General features: G+C 44.3%; 1 protein-coding gene across 3 annotated transcripts in view; it reads right to left on the bottom strand.

The window, feature by feature from the left end:
- Window positions 1-33: 33 nt before the first annotated feature.
- Window positions 34-14,759, bottom strand: part of BCL2L13 (BCL2 like 13) — a 45,422-nt gene continuing 30,696 nt past the window's right edge. For all 3 annotated transcript variants that reach the window (XM_049821515.1, XM_049821516.1, XM_049821514.1), the window contains exon 7: window positions 34-7,089. In XM_049821515.1, the coding sequence (XP_049677472.1) occupies window positions 6,277-7,089 (813 nt within the window). In that variant the 3' untranslated portion in view covers window positions 34-6,276. The remainder of the gene's footprint in view (window positions 7,090-14,759) is intronic.

Below are 14,759 nucleotides of genomic sequence, written 5' to 3' on the forward strand. Positions count from 1 at the left end.
GGAGGGGAAAAAAGCACATAAGTAGTGTACACATTGTTTCTGAAAACTGTACCATTTATTAAAGTGCAACCTGGGGGCATGGTCTTACAGCAGTGTCCCATTAGCAGAGGGAAAAAATGTACATACCCCTTCACTTCAACTGAATATAGAACAATGAAGCTGGAAAGAACTTTCTTTTAAAGGTGGAAACACTTTTATTAACCAAATGGCACAAGAAGCTTTAGACAGTTTTCCTCAAGAGGGCTGTACTTGCATATTAAAAGGAACAATATGACCAGTTGCTTGGATAATGGGTGACTTGAGGACCAGTCAGGGTCTCTTCTCCCAGGCAGGCCTCGTGAGAACAGAATCTGAAATCCCTGCAAGTCATCACCATCTGCTTACACCCAGCAGAAGCCTAGTAGAAGATATCTCCTAACATGCATGCTTCAGAGTCGGTCCCATTACTCTTTGCTACTTAACAAATCAAGTGGCATTCTTTTGGTCTGAGTGGGTTTTAGCTTTACACTTGAATAAAAGCTTATAATGTGAGTTAAAAATGGGGACAGACCCCCCTAAAGGTATAGCAGTAAGATGCATCCTCTGCAGCTTATTCTGTCCCAATCACTAATGTTCCTTCCTGCCCCTGCAGATACTGCAGGGAGATCAAAAGCAGCTTCCACTGGAAGCTAACTGTAGCTCCCCCACTTCTACAGCATAACCATAGACCTCTAGCTTGGAGGAAGCAAGTCAGCCTACCTAAGAGACCAAGAGAGGGTCACCTCTAAGTAGGAAAAAAAGTGATAAAGTTATTTAACTTAAGGAGGTGGGTATGAGTGATGTTGTGTTGTAGTTCCCCTGGATGTATTGGTAACACTACAGCTGACCCCTTCCAAGCTGGTGCAGCTCTCATTCCCTGGCCAAGTACACTAGTCAGGGTCAGCAGACGCAATCTGAGTACCATTGCCCAGAGCTAGCCCTGCAGTCCCTGCTCTGTATGGGCCTGAGAGCTAGCTCTACCACAGTCAAGTAGTGGTGGCTTAAATCTAATAAACCTCCCCGCTCTTTTTTTTTTTTTATGGCAATACAGAGCTTGCACTTTGAAGCACAGATCCATACATGGAGTCAAAGCAATACTGTTCTTGAAACCTTTCTGGTGCTGAAATTACACAGACCAAGCCAAACTGAAGTTGTGCACAGCTTCTGCCTTCACCAGGTACAGGAGATAATGTGCCTCACCTCTCCATGGTTCACTGGGAAACAGTTTCTCCTGTTGTGTAACCTACGGGCGTAGACACTACTCCTACTGTATGTGTCTGCTCCTGTTTGTTGGAGTAGACACATTTGGATGAGTTGACCTTCAGTACGTTTCATGCCTGGAATGAGACATTCTGCTGAAGACCTGGGCTCTACCTAGGCATGGCAGCTGGGGCTGTGTTCACCCCCCCCACCCCCACCCCCCCATTTCACAGCAAAAGAATCTAGTAATTACACTCTTAAATTCTGTAGCATAAGCTTGCTCTGGGTTGGTGAATGAGAGACTATGCTGCCAGAAGCACTTCTATTTTTTTGCCAGAACAGCAAGATCTACCTAGTAGGGCTTTGCTAGTACTGCCATACCACTGTAGCTGAAATTAAATGTAGGGAAGGTTTATGACCTCAGATTATTTTGTCTACTATGGTCATTAAAATGAAAAAAGACCAAACTTCAGAACCTTGCTTGTTTAGTACTCAAGAAATTTTTCATTTGTGACCAATAGAAAGCATTGATTAGTTTAAAAATACAGTTCAAAGTGTTAGCCTAGCTGTGATCAGAGCTATGTGAAAAGGAAGGAATCAGGAGAACTTGCCCTATGCAAGAGCACTCAGCACTATAGGTTTCACCTGGCCCTTGAGCTGCAGATGCCTGAGCACAGCCCCCCCAGCCAGGATGAAAAAAAAATCAAGCCCTCACAAACAGCAAGGATGGATTCTTGCAGCAGTAATTTGGTCTCCAGAAGGCAGGTTAGGAAAGAAAGAACCAACTGCGAACACCGCAACAACAGGCACTTCACCTCCAGCCAGACATTAAACTGGTGTCTAAAACCAAGTGCAATACTGAACAGAGAACATGCTTCCACTGCATCGTCTGGCTCTGTGCTAGGAGCGCGCTTCTGTTCAGACTGGCGAGTACCTGGAGCAGGCAGCTGCTTGATTCACATCTGAATGGACAGAAGGCTGCAGAAGTGTTGCTTTGTTGGCCCTAGCTTGTTTCATTGGGCCAGATTTTAAATCTAAGTTATTTTCAGTATTTTGCAGCAGCCAAATTATCACCCTGAGAATGCCTACTCGGTATCCACCCAAGCCGATGAGAACCAAAACCTTAAGTTTTCAAGCTGCCTCGCTGGCTGTGCCCACTAATATTCCTATTGTGTCCTAGCTGAGCAGTTCAGCACTGCTGTGCCAACTACAGCCCTGCAGCCTGGATCTTCTGAAGTTTAAGGGATGCAGGAGGCAGGAGTCCACCAGGCTCTCACATGGCTGCAACAGGCAGCAACACGGCTCTGTATGGTTTGGGCTTTTATGCAGCTGGGTTTCAGTCTTTGCTCCCAGCCTATTGTTCCAGGAATGCTTGCTGAAGACAGCCCCTGCCCAGCTCCCAGCCACAACAACCAAGCATAGCTTAAAGTTAAGCACAACTGAAATTTAAGTTGCACCTTATCTTGAAAGCCTTTTCCTTGACAGACAGCTCCTTATTTAGCATGCTACCCACTGCAGTTCCTTAAGTATTAAACACTTTTTTTGTAGATCCAGTCCTCTGCTGTTTTAGCATCTCAGCTTTAGGGTGTGCTGCAGACAAGGATAAAGTGAAGAGAGACTGGGTCTAAGGTAGATATTTTGTTAAGGTACAGGCCACTCGAGGACAGATACTGAGGCACTTTTGGGAAGGGGATAAGCAACACAAGTGAGAGTAATTCTATATGCCCTTTTGTAAGTATATAGCTACTGCCTTTCCTCTGCCAGCTGCAACAGATCCACTGAAGAGAGGTTGCATCACACAGTTCAGGGTAATTAGACCCTGCAGTTCAGGATTATTTTAATATACTTGAAGATGGAGGGGGGGAAACCCTTTCATTTTCTAATTCACATCTAAAATAGAGCAAGCAGCCTGGCACTCAAGTCTGTAAGAATGCTGTCATCTAAGGTTACCCGCCCTTCGGTGTCTTCCACAGGGCCTGTCCCAGCTCTGACCACAGGACTCCAAATTCAGTAGAATTCAAGTCCATAACTGACCTTTTTTAGCTAATGGAGTGTTCCCAGACGAAAGAGACACATACAATAAATTTTCTAAACGTGTGGTCAGTGGGATGGGGGAGAAGAGGGTACAAATTCTGGCTGACTTGTCAAATCTCTAAGACCCTAAAATGAGAAGAATATAAAGAAAAGACCAAGCAACCAAAACGCAGGGTGCAGCTGATGCTCCATTAAATGTAGCAACACACCAGATAATCAAGGCTTTTGCCCCACCATGAAAATGCTTAACAAACCAAAAATAATTTCTTTTCCTTACTACTGCTGCCACCTTCTTCTCACTGCTGTGGGTAGAAGACGAGACTTTTTATTTAATGCCCCACTGGGCTCCTTGTGCCAACAAGCTAGGGACTTGTTCCCTAGCTGGTGTGGATTTATTTTCTCGTCTGTCCTGTACCCGACTCCCGCACTACTACTAGAACAACCATATACAGAGAAGAGCTAAAATAATACCTGCCCCACCCCGCAGTTTGTACACAAGTTATCCAGAGTGTCCACAAAATCCATCTCTGCTTCAGAGAGCATGTGGGTACTTCTGTGTAACCTGCTGCATGGCTACAGATGGGGGATGTGCCAAGCGTAGGTGCATCATCTTCAGTAAGAGGAGGACATACAGCAGGTTAAGAACAGCCCTTCTCCCACAGAGAACATGCCCAGAGAGGAAACAGAAGCCATCAGCAAAGGAGCAGGAGAGGGGCAGGCCTACCCCGACTTACCGGGCAGTAAAGCAGCCCTTGCCACATAGGAACCACCAGGTACCCTCACAGACTGTGTCACTTGTTGATAAACACTGTTGTGACACATGAAATGAAGCAAAACTGTAAACATTCGTGCACATCCATGACAAAAGGAGCATAAAGACACCCTCTCCAAGCACGGGAAGCTCCCACGAGGGGCCAGGAGAGGGAACTGTGGTGGTGGGAAGGCAGACACCGGCGAGTCCGTGGCGTGAGCAGGTCCCAGTGACCTGTTCTGGGCACGCAGCACAGCAATGAGAGTAACAGCAGGGCACCAGGAAATGGCAAAAAAAGTCAATTCCATTTTGCAACATGGTAAAGGGCTTCTTTTTCTGTTAAGGCCAACCTGCTACCTTTTGTACATGGAAAAAGGGCAATCAATGATCAACAGTAAAGTTCAGAACTCCAGAGTGCCTGAGTTCAGTCCACAACAGCAGTACATATGCGACAATCCTTCCTCTTAATATTCAACACACAGTGTTCAAAATCCAAGAAGTTTTCTAGAAAATCCACTCACAAAAGCTTAAAACAAAACAAAAAAATCCCTCAGAATCTGCCAGGTTCTTACTGACTTCCCAGCATCCCGCGATATGGGTGGGATAGGAAAATGTAGCGAGAATATCCTAAACCAGAATGTGCTAAAATCACTTCATTCTCAGATCACTTAAGAAACAGGCTCATTAGGACACATACTCTAGATAAGGTTATTTAGAAGTAAAGTACCTTGTCTTTGTGCTTTATGAAGGGTAAGCTTCCTGTAAGCTCACATTTTGATTTTTACATTATCCAGAGTTTCCTTTCACCTATCTCCATCTGGTCTAAGCCACAGTGCCAGCACGAACCCTCAGAGATGTGTCAGTAGCTTTGCCTGGAAAGCCTAAGGTCTTGCCCACAGAGCTGCAGTACGAACACCGACAGACACTGAAATGCACACTGAAAGATCCACTTGCAGTTGGATCTGACGTTAACTAACGCGTATGGCAATACTTAAAAGCTTTCTCTCCGCACACATTTGAAGTGTTGTGGCAGCAGGGAGAGGGACTTACTTTTTGCCAAAGTAACCTTCTTGTCATTTCTGAACCTGTAAATTTAGCTAATTACAGATTCAGAGTCGCAAAAGAAATCGCACTGAACAACACTCCCGGCCAAGTCAGGAACAGACAGATAGAGGAGATGTTTAATGCTGTTTTGCTCAGTTACTAGAATCCATTGCTTTATGTATCTGGGATTTTGTCACAGCCAAGACCAAGTTAGGACTAAATACACTCTGTGCTTAAACTGGGAAAGACGATACAGACTGCAGCATGATACAGGACAGCATAGCATTTATCCTTTGAATTGCACAGGAGGCATTGGCCTCACTTCCATGTAGTTTTGCTTTATCTTTGCTGAATATACCCTGGTATCAGAGTACTGATCGGAACAGCACCGTGTCCAGCATGGATTTTGCACCTCTGGTACCTCAAGGGTGGCAGTAAAGTGGGCCAGGCAGGAGCGGAGCAAATGGATTCTCAACCCAGCAAATAGCAGTGTCCCTCCCACCCTCCTGGGCAGCTGAAGCGAAGCCCCGTCCTGCATCTCTCCCCCAGGAACACCAGGATGCTCAGAAATAATACAGCTATAGAGAGGCAGCATCTTTACAGGATGGGGCTCCAGTAAATGTTAGGGGCCAAAACTGGTGTAAGCAAAGAGGTAAGAATAAGCACTCTCCCACTGGGGCTTAGGAGGAACCTGTGAGGTTATGAGGAGCAGTGCTGTACCTGAGAGGAAGCTGAGACAAAAGGGAGACCAGCCTCTCGCTACAGGACTCAGGTTGACTAATGTTTGTTAGGGAGGGCTCAGGGGCACAACGGGGAGTGACAAGACAGCACAGCTGCAATAGCGCTCAGTCTGGGAAGCCAAAAACTCCAGGGGTTGGCAGCAGCTGGCTCTCCCCTTCCCTGGGGATTCTCTGTTCCAGTTCCTAGAGTACAAGCACCCCTTTCTTCAGCACCTGCACTTAAGTTCTTAAATTTGCAGAATTTTTTTTTTTTTTTTTTAAAAATACCCCTGTACTTTAATCACGAAAAACCAGTCCCCGCCCCAATTCTACTAAAAACATGATTGTCCATAGCTGGAGGCTTATTGAACGACCTCACCCCATCACCATTAAGTTACTCAAATGTCCAGTTAAACAGCAGGCAGCTCAACCTTTAGGTAACACAACTACAAAAATTGGATCGTGCTCTCTTCTGTCTCCCCCCTCCTCCTCCTCCTCAAGAGAGCTCTGTTACTTTTTTCTAAGCGCCAGCGCTACTCCGACTGCTACAGCTAATATAGCTACCGCAGCAGCCCCACCATACAGCAATATAGATTTCCCTTCCGGCAATAAGATAGGCTTCTCCTCTGCAGCGGAGGATTTCTCTTCTATTTCTTCCAAATGGCCCTCTTTCCCCACTTTTTTTTCCCCTGGAAGGAGTATTTTCTCAGGTTCTGGTGCAGCCTTTTCTTCTGATGGGGCTAGCTTTGGGACAGGTTTACTTAATATGGGGATTTCAGGTTCAACAAGCTCTTCAGCCACTTTTCCCTTTTCCTCCTGTTTTGCCTGCAGAAGTGCAGAGGGATGTGCTTTTTCAACAGCAGCAATTTCAGCTTGAGGTTTTACTTCCTGTATTGAAGCAGGGGTTTCTGGAAACGCTGCCTGCATGGTCTCTGCAGTGACAGCTGACACCACTGCTTCCTCAATCCCCTCCGGTATCTCTTCCTTCTCCACGTGAACAATATCTGAGTTGGAAGAGTTGTTCTCACTCCTTTCTTCACCCCCTCCGTTGCTGTCCAGGCTTTTGACTTCTTCAGGATCCATGGCCACTTGCTGCCAGGACTCGGGTCCCAGGGAGACTGGGAGGCTCTCTGTGTGCCAGCTCTGACTCGCTGACAGGGAGACGGGCAGGCTCTCGGACTGCCACGACGTGGTCACCGTAGGGGACTCCGGGGGGCTCACCTGTCCCGAATTGTCACTGGTCAGGATGTAGATGTCGTTACTGTCCTCTGCAATGAGCCCAGGGTACTCTTCCTCTTCAGATTCCAAAGTAAAGACCGTCCCCTACGAATGAAAAGGAGGACACAACACGTGAGTGATGGCTTCAGCACTACCTCCCCTGTACGGGAAGGAACAGGACACCTGGAAACTTAGTGGGGCTGGAAGAAAGATGAGAGGGCCTCTGCAGGAGCAGCAGTTGTCTGACCTACATTTTAGAAGAGATTACAGAACCCAACTGGCATGTCCAGAGAATGGAACCACTTACAAGAGTTTTGCTGCGACCTCCTCCTCTCCCTGACACTACTGCATCATCGTACATCACCAAGACTTACCATGTGGGCGTTATTAACCAGAGAAGAAGATACCAAACTGAAACAAAACAAAGAAAAAGAAAGCAAACGCAAGTACATGAGCCCAGCTGAACACCACTCCCTTCTCCATTTTGTGCAAGTGCTCTGTATTGCTTGTCCATTTTCATTTAACACTGTTTCTCTTACATTAATTTTATCACACTTCCAGTGCTATCTGAAGCCTGTATTTCTACTTTGTACCAACAAGCTGGAATCTACAGTAATTCTAATATTTTACTACAAACAAATTTAGCTGTTCTTAAATGAGTTCACTTTCCAAGACTGTCATCATAACTTTGGCTACACAAATTAAGTTAAAACAAACAACCGAGCACAGACATCCAAAGGTGCTGACAGGGTTTACTTGTTTTTATTTAGCTAGGAAAAATCTGTAGGCATCCTAAAAATTTGACAGTGGGCTCCAGTTAGAGAAACTGCAAATGTAAAATACTGATTCCCTCCTTACAGAAAGGACAGCATTGTTGATCCTAGTTATGCATGGACTGCTAAGTATGTAACGCAGAAGAGATTTGCTTCAACGGGAAAGAGGAAAAAAAAATTAAGTGCATAAGAAGAACCTAGGATGGGTGTGATACCAAGAACGTAAAAGTAAGAGATAAGGGCAGCCAGGAACCCCAAAGTTTGCTATGCCATGTAACAGAAGTCTGTGAAACCGTTAACAAAGATTCAATTACCTTCTTGCTTCTAAAAATTATTAGAACATTTTATCAGGTACTGCAGTGCTGGAAGTCCCTTCCGTGCAAGTTCCTCATTCAATTATCAAGCTTTCCTGTACAGTCCCACCATAATGTGAAGAAAAAAATTTTAAAATCCATTCACTCTCTTTCTCCCTGCTCCCTTCCACATGCAATAGTTCTCCTACAGCACTGCAAGCAGTTGTCCCCCTCTTTTTTAAACCCTTCCTGACATCTGTGAATTTGGGGGTTGGTTCTGCTCCAGTCTCCTAACAACGGTTCCCCGTTCCAAGACACCTCCTCAGTTGTTCCACAACTTTTTATGGATCCACGCAGTGGTCTGTGTCAGGAACTGATCCAAGTTAAAAACAAACACATTCTTTATTTTGCAGAGCTGTTTTTAACCCTGATCAGTGTCCAGTCTGGCCCACTGAGACACCCCAGCGTGCGAGTGTGACTAGGGGTGGAGCAGGGCCAGCAGCTGCACCTGCTCACACTGATGCCAAAGGAGCCGAATCGATACCAGTGCCCTGCTTAGAAAGCAGAAGGAACATGCATTTCAGCTTTGGTAACTCCCAATTATCACTTAGTCCCTAATATGCCAGGAGTCCATGGCCTACAAGTGAATGGTTTCTAACACAGAGCAGGCATACTTGCAGAGCTCGTAGCACCTGGGCCAGCAGCGAGGCACTTTTCCCTCAGGGGCGCACAAGAGGCCCTGGGCTCTCCGGACATGGGTGTACTCTCCACAGAGTCACCAGACACACTACAATTCCTCGCTTCCCTAGAAGGGGGAAGTATCTCCGCACACACCAAAAAAACCCACCAAAAGCAAGTTGGCAAGCACAGGAGAGACAGCACAAACATTGCTGGTGGTTGGCAGTAGGTGCAGTGGGAGCAAATGAAGCAGGAGTAGAGCCCTAGCGAAAGCACTAACTGGCACTTGAGAGCTGTGCAACTTAAGGCGGTAACACTTTAATCTCTCATGGTAGAAATTATTACTGTACCAATAACCTTTGTGAAAAGGGGGTCAGTGGAGCCTAAGCTGAGTATGGGAGTGAGGTTTCTCTACCCACTCCCCCGAAACACCTTGCCATTTTGCAAAACTTGATGGACCCATTCCTGGAGACGTCTGGACAACAGTGGAGGCTACAGTACAGGACACCACTGGGAACATCAAGATTTCGTAATGTATTTTGGCAGGGGTAGGATCTAAATCTCCTCAGCCCATAGAGTTCTGGAAGATATTTGTGCATGAATAAAGGAATCTCACAGAACACTTCAAAAGGAACTTTTCTTCAAAAATGCCTTTAGATTGCTTGGATGTGGGAAGCATCATCTGGCTCAGTAACACATTCAGAAACTCTAAACAGAAACAGTACACAGAATTCCTCAGGGGAAGGTTATAAAAGCGATCAAGCCATTCACTAAGCACCTACGGATCTCCACAAAGTCTTGATTCGGAAGGAAATAAAAATTAATAAAGCATTAAATTTGTGAAAATGTTCAGACACCATACACATGCCAACAAATCCAAAGCAAGTTCTGCTCTGTAAGCAGTGACTGACAATTCAAGACTCCAGTACCCTCTTGAAAGTCATGTTTCACTAGAAGAATGACATTTTTGTCAAACGCAGCTCAGGCCATTAAAACAAAACGGAGCTCTACAACCTTGGAGGAAGCAACCAGCATTGCAAAGTAAGGGCAATGAAAAAGAAGACCAAAGAAGCTTAAGTAAAGGCAGAGGTTACCAGACCCAAAGAGAGCAAATGCTGAGCAGTGTGGGCCAGGGCTGCTGCTGCACAGCATGTCAGGACAGGACTCCACATGCAGCACCGACCTGTCCTGTTCCAGCAGACACTGGAGAGCAGCACAGCAGGGAATCAGTCACTGTGGTTAGCTTCCACTCTGTGCTGAGAATGGAGAGGCAGCCCGCTGCCCAGACACTCTGAGATTGTACATTCACTCCTTTGATCATCAGGATTTTCTCCCGATGTTGATTAAGTAGGCAATAGTCTCACTCTAATATAAGCTACTAGCAGACACCTGTGAACATAGCAAATTTTTTATTTCCACAGGCAATACTGACTCAGCAGCAGTTAAACAATGAAGTAACTAGGGGTAAAACCTGCAATCTCATGAACCTCTATACTACCCTCCTCTCTGCTCAGCTCTACCCTTCCACAAACCAGAATGAATTTATTTCCTGTCCACAGTACATCTCAACAAACCAGACTATGTCTGTGATCTGACGCTAACATAAAGAACAGGGACGCACTCACAACTGATAACAGCTCTTAACATACCACTGTTAGTGCACGCATCCTGCTGTCACTGGTTCAACATGAAGCATATAAAAAAATTATTCCAAAACCACTTCTGCGGTTCTACGGGCTTGTGAGCTCTGGCGATTGTAGCAAACTCCTTTTCAGTAATAAACTAAAAAAAGCACCAACTAGGGCCATATTCAGACTGCCTAAATTTCCCTGAAGTCGTATACTGTACAGTGGCAAAAGCCAAGCACCTTTGAGCAGTGACTCAGCAGTCCACAGTAGGGAGGAGAGAGCTACCTATAGTCAATGGAGACAATCGGGCACAGAGACTGTGGTAAAATGTAAGCCATCCGGATACTCCTCAATACGTATTCCTCCAGCCTCTGCTTCTGCTCTATTCCTGATCCACCACTCTCGACTCCTCCCTTTCATAAGGAAAATCAAAGTTGTTCTTTAGAGGGAACCCACAAATGATTTGACCATGAAAAAAATGAACAAGTAATATGGACAAAGTACCATCACAGCTACTATGCGGACCCCTAGGTGCCCAGGCCCATCAAAATATCTTAGCTCAGTATGATGTAATGCTAGATCCTCAGCAGGTTAACAAACAGATGGGGAGGCAACATTGACATACGAGGATCAGGCATTAGTTATTCTAGTTATTCCCACATATCAGGGCATTTTTTAAAGGCCACATGCTTTGCTGAGCACTCTGACTGGAGTTATGCTTCTCACAAAATACAGATAAGATCTGGGCATATGCTGAGGGGTATGTGCAGTTACCTGCATTGGAGAGGGTAAGGAAATGAAGGGATGGTAATACAGGGAACATGGGCAATCCTCAACATTTCAAAAACTTCATGCCTTCATGCCAACATTCAAAAACAACCTGCCTTCAGCAGAAGGGAGGGCGTAAAAGGCCCAAGCATTTTATTGTTCCTTTTCTCACACCGTACAGACTGGATTGACCTCAAAAGAGTTATCAGTCGCTGGCTCCCTATAAATCAGAGCCTTATAAAGCCTGGGTGATTCCTTTCTGTCTTTACAGACAATTTAACTTCCGTGTCAGTGCCTTGCGGACAAAACTCTCCAAGCTTGAAGAGACCAGATCACCTGAGGTTGGGAAACCTGGGGGAAAGCTAACACAATGAGTGTCAATGGGTAGTTTCACTACTTTTTCATTAAAAGCTTATGAAGTTTTAGTTGAAAAGCCAGACAGTAATAGGCATTATTTAGGATACATTATTAATATTTCTTGAGCTGAATTAAGAGTTAATTCAGAAAGTCAAGAGGATAAAGCTAGGATTTTGTGCTGATTCAGTTGAGGTTTGCACTTTTTGGGTTTTTTTTTGTTCTGTGTTTTGGTTTTGTTTTCTTTTCTTTTAAAGCAGCTGTAATAAAAACTGAATGACATTTAGGACAATTCCCTTGATTCATCTACAGAAGTGACCCAGAAGTAAAGCACCCACAGATTAATTCAGGACAGGATGGAACATGAGGAAGGATTTTTAATAACCTGAGGCCTTATATAAGCCCTACACTTCAGATTCAACTGTAAGTAAGAAATGTATGTAAGCGTTTCTTTATCTGCTTTGTTCATTGTAAATGGATAGTCTACTGCTCCAGACCAGAAAAATCGGAGTTCATCTTTTTCAAATTTGGGAGACTTGCAAATTTGTTTTCCTCATCCAGCATACTTACAGAACCACGTCAGGTATGTCTAGAGAAGCAAGAGCAAGTCCCTCACCACAGCACCCTGCCACTCCTGATCCCAATCACTGCCACCTGAGGAAAGAGTTGGCACAGGTTATGAGGAAGAGGAGGAGAACTGGATAGTTCCCTTCTTGGCTAGAACACAAGGATGGTCCACAGCATGTGAGGCAGTCTTGAGGAGAAGATCAGTTTAATTCTGTCAAGGTGTCGTTTGTGGACCTAAAAAAGGAGCTACAGAAGTCAATCACTGTCCTCAACCTATAGGGTTTGCCTTGTAGAAATTTTCCCCAAGACTTCTACAAGTGACAGAAAGCACTTTTAACAAATGTGCTAGACTAGCCCTCAGGATAGGTGATAGCTGTTAAGCTACAGGGTGAGCTACACTAGACAACTGTAAACTGGTAACAAAATAATGAAAAAAATATCTGAAAGTTCCTCCAATAAGCAGAACCCATCAGTTTGGATTCAGCTGTAGTCCTGCAGTGTCAATAATCTGAACTTTGCTGAAAATCACCCTCAGCAGTGGATTCAGAACACTACCAATCTTTAGCATATAGTATGAAATTGCTACTTAAAAACACCTGTCAAGTTTCAATTATGATTTAAAGACAGTAAACATAACAAAAAAAAATAATCAAGACTTGGAAACTGACTCTCATGATGACTATACTATTTTTCATCGTTTTCTAATAAGTCTGTTATTAAGTATATACAAGTAAGCTGACTTACTAACTATAGTAGTTATTTTTGCTAACAGCAAAAACTTTTAACTACACACAAGGGAAAAAAAAAAATCCTTATTTACCAGAATAATAATTCAAATCAAAATTCTGAGTGTCTCAAAGATAAAAGTAACTTTTTTTCTAGAAAAATAATAGGAGTAGTAGTACACTTTGCATCAATAATGGATAGTTATTAGATAATGAACAGAGAGAGATCTCCATTAAGGTGTCCAACAGAGCACTTCCTGCACCTTAAGAGAAGACTTTGAAAACTCTGCCGTGTAAGCTCAGAAGACCAGACACATGCAAAACAACTGTGTCTTAACTGCTGTGGAAGCTGTGTGTATTCTTCTAGGGTTTGGTTTTAACTGTTCTTAAAAGCTCGACTGGTCTCTCTGGCTCAGTTCTTGAAGTATAAAGAGGCAGGTGACAGTTAACTGTGTTCTCACAAGGAATGATGTGGACAGGCAACTTGTACAAAACTCATCTCTGAAGGCACAGAAAAGCTCCCTGAAAAACTACACAGCCTGGCAAGCCACCCATATTCCTCAGGTCTTGATTTCATCCAGCACAGGCAAAAATTCTATATACAGGCCAGAGAGGAGTGCCATCTTGGAGGAAAAAAAATCTATGTTCCCTGAACTTTTTTTTTTCCCTTGAAACTAAACAGACCCACATAAAGTTCCCAAGAAAAAAGAGTGCCTTGAGGTGCAGGAGGAAATGCTGGCAGAATGCAAGTGTCCCAGGAGAGCAATCTTTACTATGCTAAAAAATTCAAAACACTCAACACAGGAAGTTTCTTAGGCATGAGTACTGCCTATACTGTAACGTAACCCATCACTGGGAGAAATTACTTTCCTCGCACCGACAGTGTCACAGCGACAATAGGAGTACTAAGAACCCATCAAATGCATTTGTGCTTAAAACATAGTGTCTGAAAAAGAAAAGGCAAGGAGTGATGAACTGGTCTGTGTCCAGGGATCCCAAGAGATCTCCCTCTGGAGAAACAAGCAAACTTCCCACAATAACAAATTTCCCCAGAGCTGGGAATGTGCTTGTATGATTTCTAGCTGCAATAGAGGAGCAGCCATGTGCTGGTGAAGTGCCGCCTGTGCTGAGGGCTGAGCAGGCAAAGGCTGTGCCCACAGATGGCTGCTGGGGTCAGCACAGCTTCATTCCCGCCCGTGCGGACCAGGCTGCAATTCCATCTGCTCTGTGTCTCCATCCACAGCCCCGCTATGCCATGCCTCTTCAGACCCTTGCTGAAGTCAGACCTGACAGCGTTACCCTGCTAATCCTTCAGAGAAATGGATTATAAAAGGGGCAGCTGACAATACCCAGATCTAGAACAATAGATTAAAAAAAAGTAACAAAAAGCCCTCAGGCATTTAGTGTAGTATTCATCTTTGTGAAACTGTCAAGATGGGTGGAGCCAAGAAAAACAGAGCAGAGTCCACAAATAGGATTGTGCTTTTTATTACAGGGAGGAAAAAAAAAAAAAAAAGGAAAAAAAAAAAAAGGTTGTGTGAACCAAATCAAAGCACACCGATACTGCAGCCACTGCTCTCATCCCCTTCAAGGAATGCTTTGGCTAGAACAGCCTGCGGAAATGATCCTATTCCTTCCCCTGCCCTCCAACATAACCTCTATTACCTGCACGGAGTCAGCACCAAAGCAACACCCTTTAAGGTTTCAGTCTTATCAGTTTAAATTGAAGTAAATTCAGTTATTTAGAGACCACTTCTTCAGACAGACCGATTTGAAGTTGTTGGAAGGGAAAAAAGAAAGGAGATCTAGTTGCTCCTTGATGATTTAAGTTCCTTCTCCTTCAGCCACAGTGCCTAAAAAAATCTATTACTGTACCAAAGAAGTAACATACAAATAAAAGTGGACGTTTTACTGCAATGTTCCATGATACAAGTGTAAAGTATAATTATTTTGAAAGGAAAACTCCTTTCTAGGACTTCTCTAATTAGA

The sequence above is a fragment of the Accipiter gentilis genome, chromosome 18 (genome assembly GCF_929443795.1).
Source record: "Accipiter gentilis chromosome 18, bAccGen1.1, whole genome shotgun sequence".
NCBI classification, from domain to species: Eukaryota; Metazoa; Chordata; class Aves; order Accipitriformes; family Accipitridae; genus Astur; species Astur gentilis.